This window comes from Nothobranchius furzeri, chromosome 11, assembly GCF_043380555.1.
Source record: "Nothobranchius furzeri strain GRZ-AD chromosome 11, NfurGRZ-RIMD1, whole genome shotgun sequence".
Classification (NCBI taxonomy): Eukaryota; Metazoa; Chordata; class Actinopteri; order Cyprinodontiformes; family Nothobranchiidae; genus Nothobranchius; species Nothobranchius furzeri.
This window is the reverse complement of record NC_091751.1, coordinates 18,265,466-18,271,824: the sequence shown is the minus strand read 5'-3', so window position 1 is coordinate 18,271,824 and position 6,359 is coordinate 18,265,466. Positions and strand designations below refer to the sequence as shown.

Here is a 6,359-nt window from a genome sequence, read left to right as displayed (position 1 = left end):
TCACTCGAGTTACGGGAAAAAGTCAGCAGAAAAACACGAGCAAGATCAGAAGATGGACGAGGAAAAACTCATCCTTGAAGTGGAAAAGTACAAAATATTGTATGATACCACACATCCATTTTACAAGGATGTCAAAAAGAAGGACAATGCGTGGGCAGAAATTGGCAAAGTTTTACAAATGACTGGTAAGTACCGTGTAACATGCATGGTCGTGTATTGTAAAGTTTCCAAAAAAAGTCATGGAATGAAAATCCCCTCTGTCAGTTATAGGACAATTTCAGCAATGCATAATAGGTCTACATTAATATACTATAAATTATATTATACATTATATTCAGCAAGTAATATACATGTATTAAAGATATGTATGTGTACTACTTGCAGAATAAGATTCTTTATATGGTCAAAATTGTAGCAAAGATTTGTAGAAAAATATTGTCCATTTGTTTGACATAGAATATTCTGTAGAAAATACTTAAAGCATCACTCCAAAATAACTCCTATGTTCTGCTTTCAGCAGTGAGGAAAAATAGCTGTATGTGCAATTTAATGCACCCTGTAGTGTGCTTTACATGCAAACAGTGCTAATCTCATGCTACTGTTCACAAAGGTGTAAACTTCCCTCTTCTGAAAAAAACTATAACCCTTTCCTCGAGTATCCCACTTATTTAATCCCTTTGGCTTATTATAACAATAAAGAAAGAATGGCAAAGTCAAATAATACTTTTATTTAGGAAACATGCACACATTTATTTGTGGTTAAACAGTTTTAAAAATCACGACACAGTTGAGAACTTGTAAAAAAATAAGATGCACACAGATTGCACAGTGTCTCAACACTGTTTCAGCTGCAGGACTTATTTCCCATTTCACACCATTCTGTCCTGCCAAGCCACACTGCCCTCAGGAGACATGAAAAAGTCACAAAAAATCTCCCTGATGTTGCAGGCCTCCCTGGATGCCCGATTTGGACCCATGTCTCTCACTGGTACCATGTGTGTGGTCTGTTGGTTAGCTTCGTCCAAGATTGCTTGGTTCTCACTTGGTGCAATCAAGAAGTTGTGCAAAATGCATGCAGCAAGAACAACACTGTCCACCTTGTCAGGATGGAGGTGTATTCGCCTGTAAAAAATCCTCCATCTAGAGGCAAGAATGCCAAATGCATTCTCAACTACCATACGTGCTCTTGACAGCCTGTAGTTGAAGATTCTTTTCCTGTGAGTCAGATTATGCCCGGGGTATGGCCTCATCAGGTACGGCTTCAGTGGAAAAGCTGCATCCGCCACCATGACATGGGGCACAGGGGTAGCATCAGCAGCACCAGGGAGGGGGGCATGAGGAGGCACATGAAGCGTTCTTCTCTCCATTCCAATCCCCAGTGCTGAGCCAGCGTAGACAGCTCCATCACTGCTTCTTCCAAAGTCCCCCACCTGGATCAACCGAAATCTGTAGTCTGCATCCACCAGAGCCAGCAGCACAATGGAGAAGGTCTTTTTATAGTTGAAATACTGGCTTCCAGAGCGTGGTGGAGCTTGAATGTGTATATGTTTCCCATCCAATGCCCCCAAACAGTTAGGGAAATTCCACTTCTCCCAGAAGCCTTGTGCTATGGTCTTCCACATTTCATCAGTTGGGGGTGGCAGATATTGGCCCATCATCACTTTCTCAATAGCAGCACACACCATGTGGACAGAGTTTCTGACCGTAGTCTGGCCAAGACGGTAGCTGAAAGCCAGACTGACAAAGGAGTCACCGGAGGCCAAAAACCTGTATGCAGAAGAACAAAGCAAAAAATTGTGTTATTTTTGACTGATTTTCAAATTCTTCTTCTTTCAGGTGATCAATGTAAAAACAAATGGAGGGCACTTCGGGACAGCTATGTGAAGTCCCGAAAAAAGTCCGACCTACCCAGTGGATCTGCTGCAGGGACACAAAAGGAGTGGAAATTTGAAAAGATTATGTCTTTTCTAATTCCATATCTGCAACCAAGAAGGTAAGTTGCTGCAAACCTGTTTATTCACAAATGGCCAGGTAAATTGCCTTAAATTTGTTATTCTGTCAAACAATTTCAGTTATTAGATTGCCATTTTCAGTTTCGGTTGCTTGTGTTTTTACTAGAATAAATCCTTTTTCACACAGCTCAAGAAGTAGCTTGGACTCTGCATCCCAGATGGACACAGAGGAGGACCAACCTCCAACTCCTTTGAGCCTGTCTGGACCAGATGAGGCAGCAGGTCCTTCAAGAATGTTCACCCCTTCCACTGCTGCTGCTTCTGCTGCTGAACCTTCCACATCAAGAGGCCGGTCGCGTAGCCCATTGAAACGGACACCACAATCTACCGGCCAGTCAAGGAAGGCATATAGAGGTGGGGCATCTAAAGGGGTGGAGTTTGGGGACAAGCTGATAGAGCTCCTGAAAGAGCCACTGCAGCGCCCGTACATGCCAGAAGGGGCAACTGATGAGTGCTACCACTTCGCCCTCAGTATTGTTCCACTCCTCAGTGGAATGGAGATGAACAACAGGCAAAATGCAAAAGTAGGCATTATGCAGTTGATACAACATCACCAGCAGCTTGAGCAAAACCAGCAGCAGCAGGGCCACCACCAGCAGAAGCACCACAAGCATCAGGGCCTCCGCAAGCACCAGCACCATCAGCAGCCTCAGCAGGGCCACCACCAGCAGCAGCAACACCAGCAGCAGCAACACCACCAGCTGCAGGGCCTCCAGCAGCTGCCGCAGCAGGGCCTCCACCAGCTGCAGGGCCTCCAGCAGGTGCCGCAGCAGGGCCTCCACCAGCAGCAGGGCCTCCAGCAGCACCAGGGCCTCCACCAGCAGCAGGGCCTCCAGCAGCACCAGGGCCTCCACCAGCAGCAGGGCCTCCAGCAGCACCAGGGCCTCCACCAGCAGCAGGGCATCCAGCAGCACCAGGGCCTCCAGCAGCAGCACCATCCCCCATACCAGCAGCAGCAGCCGAGTATGCAAACCCCCACCCCATCACAACCTACACAGACATCTACCCCCACTCATCCTGCCTTTGTCCCATCTACCTCAACTGCAGGACAGTTTGGGGAATATATGGGCTTGCTTACTGCGGTAGATAAATGGGATGTCGATGAGCCTCAGGAATAAGTATTGTTTTTCTGTACTACTGACTTCTTGGAGTGTTTGATTATTACCTCGACCAGTTTTTTTATATTACTGTTTTCAGTTTGATGTTTATAGCTACATGGTTATGACAATTTGTCCTTTCCTTTTTGAGGTAATATTTCTTTGTTTTCTTTCATTTTTATAAATGTTTATATTTTTTGTTTTATAAGTGCTTGTTTTGGAAATGTTTGTGTTAAATAAAAGTTGAGTTCTGCATTTGAGAATGAGTCAAAATGTTCACCTTATTCCAACAGCTAGTCGTTGTTTAGGTTCAATAGCTGCTCTGAAGGATGTAGACTGTCTTCTCAACTCTGGTCCAACAAGGGACAGAAGCTCATCCATCTTCTCTGCAGACATGCGGAAGTACTGGTGGTGCCTCTGGCTGTCCAGTCGCAGCTCTGCAACAAGATGGTAGAAGTCCCCTTGGCTTCTTCTTTGTTGGTTCAGTGGGTGCACCCAGAACCTGCTCCTTCTTCTCTGATGAACCAAATCCAGTAGCAAAAGGAGAGCTAAAGTTCTTCTTCGGCTAACATGTGCTTCTGCAACAGCAATTATGCACATTAGACTAGAAAAACAAGCTCCAATCTAGTTCAATTACATATAAACGTTTTCTTGTAACAACTATCAATGGTGGTTGGACTGTAAATGCACAAAAATAAGCCATAAATATTGTTTCTACTGTCAACGTACTCACCCATTGTTGATCCAAACACTTGCTGATATCTTAAATCAAATGATCGGCAGATAAAACAGTTCTTCTCCAAGCTTCTCCCACACAATGACTTGTTTGGCTCAAACTTCCGCATTTGTTTCGGACTGTATCGCGAGGACATGAAAATCCCGCGCATGCTTGTTTGCGCACCTTGGGTCTTCGCACCGGAGCGGAGCGGGGCGGAGCGAAGATTAGTAAAAATTGAGTTCGGAAGCGAGCGGCTGCGGAAGGCGGGGGCGGACCGGAGCGGAGCGGAGCGGAGCGGAGCGGAGGTAGTGGAATTTGGGGGTGAGTGAATGCCAAATGAGATGATAGTCCTTAAGTAAGTTCCTGGCGATCCCATGTCACGCTCTTGCCCATCAGCTTACTTACTTAACTTAACTTAACTTACTTGTCAACACTGGGTCTGACTGAGCGCCTCCAGGAGAGAAGCCCCAGCAAGACGTGCCCCGAGGAGCGTCTTGCCACATGTCAGCACTCGGTCTGACTGAGCGCCTCCAGGAGAGAGCCCCAAGCAAGATGCGCCCCGAGGAGCGTCTTGCCACATGTCAACAATGGGTCTGACTGAGGGCCTCCAGGAGAGAATCCCAAGCAAGAGGCGCCCCGAGGAGCGTCTTGCCACATGTCAGCACTCGGTCTGACTGAGCTCCTCCAGGAGAGAGGGCCAAGCAAGATGCGCCCCGAGGAGCGTCTTGCCACATGTCAACGAAGGGTCTGACTGAGGGCCTCCTGGAGAGAAGCCCAAGCAAGACGCGCCCCGAGGAGCGTCTTGCCACATGTCAGCACTAGGTCTAACTGAGCGCCTCCAGGAGAGAGGCCCAAGCAAGACGCGCCCCGAGGAGCGTCTTGCCACATGTCAACACTGGGTCTGACTGAGCGCCTCCAGGAGAGAGGCCCAAGCAAGAAACGCCCAAAGAGCCTCTTGACACATGTCAACACTGGGTCTGACTGATCGCCTCCCCAGGAGAGAGGCCCAAGCAAGACGCGCCCCGAGGAGCGTCTTGCCACATGTCAACAATGGGTCTGACTGAGGGCCTCCAGGAGAGGAGCCCAAGCAAGACGCGCCCCAAGGAGCATCTTGCCACATGTCAGCACTCGGTCTGACTGAGCGCCTCCAGGAGAGAGGCCCAAGCAAGACGTGCCCCGAGGAGCGTCTTGCCACATGTCAACACTGGGTCTGACTGAGCTTCTCCAGGAGAGAGGGCCAAGCAAGACGCGCCCCGAGGAGCGGCTTGCCACATGTCACCTCTGGGTCTGACTGAGCACCTCCAGGAGAGAGGCCCAAGCAAGACGCGCCCCGAGGAGCGTCTTGTCACATGTCAACACTGGGTCTGACTGAGCGCCTCCAGGAGAGAGGCCCAAGCAACACGCGCCCAGAGGAGCGTCAGGCCACATGTCACTACTCAGTCTGACTGAGCGCCTCCAGGAGAGAGGCCCAAGCAAGACGCGCCCCGAGGAGCGTCTTGTCACGTGTCAACACTGGGTCTGATTGAGGGCCTTCTGGAGAGAGGCCCAAGCAAGACGCGCCCCGAGGAGCGTCTTGCCACATGTCAACAATGGGTCTTACTGAGGGCCTCCAGGAGAGAAGCCCAAGCAAGACGCGCCCCGAGGAGCTTCTTGCCACAGTACTCAACACTCGGTCTGACTGAGCGCCTCCAGGAGAGAGGCCAAAGCAAGACGCGCCCCGAGGAGCGTCTTGACACCTGTCAACACTGGGTCTGACAGAGGGCCTCCATGAGAGAGGCCCAAGCAAGACGCGCCCCGAGGAGTGTCTTGCCACATGTGGACACTGGGTCTGACTGAGCGCCTCCAGGAGAGAGGCATAAGCAAGACGCGCCCCGAGGAGCGTCTTGCCACGTGTCAACACTGGGTCTGATTGAGGGCCTTCTGGAGAGAGGCCCAAGCAAGACCCGCCCCGAGGAGCGTCTTGCCACATGTCAACAATGGTTTTTACAGAGGGCCTCCAGGAGAGAAGCCCAAGCAAGACGCGCCCCGAGGAGCTTCTTGCCACATGTCAGCACTCGGTCTGACTGAGCGCCTCCAGGAGAGAGGCCAAAGCAAGACGCCCCCCGAGGAGCGTCTTGACACATGTCAACACTGGGTCTGACAGAGGGCCTCCATGAGAGAGGCCCAAGCAAGACACGCCCCGAGGAGTGTCTTGCCAAATGTCAACACTGGGTCTGACTGACCGCCTCAGGGAGAGAGGTCCAAGCAAGACGCGCCCCGAGGAGCGTCTTGCCACATGTCACTACTCAGTCTGACTGAGCACCTCAGGGAGAGCGGTCCAAGCAAGACGCGCCCCGAGGAGCGTCTTGCCACATGTGGACACTGGGTCTGACTGAGCGCCTCCAGGAGAGAGGCATAAGCAAGACGCGCCCCGAGGAGCGTCTTGCCACGTGTCAACACTGGGTCTGATTGAGGGCCTTCTGGAGAGAGGCCCAAGCAAGACCCGCCCCGAGGAGCGTCTTGCCACATGTCAACAATGGTTCTTACAGAGGG

General features: G+C 50.7%; 1 protein-coding gene across 1 annotated transcript; it reads right to left on the bottom strand.

Moving 5' to 3' along the window:
- Positions 1-869: 869 nt before the first annotated feature.
- LOC139061929 (uncharacterized) lies at positions 870-3,985 on the bottom strand. Its single transcript, XM_070541863.1, has 2 exons — positions 3,390-3,985; positions 870-1,767 (listed from the first exon to the last, which is right to left on the bottom strand). The coding sequence occupies exons 1-2, from the start codon at positions 3,707-3,709 to the stop codon at positions 870-872; spliced, it is 1,218 nt and encodes a 405-aa protein (XP_070397964.1). The 5' UTR covers positions 3,710-3,985.
- Positions 3,986-6,359: the final 2,374 nt, after the last annotated feature.

What these genes read in the sequence shown, in the direction of transcription:
- LOC139061929 (XM_070541863.1), bottom strand. Translation starts at nt 3,709, where the DNA reads ATGTGCATAATTGCTGTTGCAGAAGCACATGTTAGCCGAAGAAGAACT. An exon ending in CGACTAGCTGTTGGAATAAG is followed by an intron (nt 1,768 to 3,389) that starts GTGAACATTTTG and finishes TTCTGCATACAG; the next exon opens with GTTTTTGGCCTCCGGTGACT.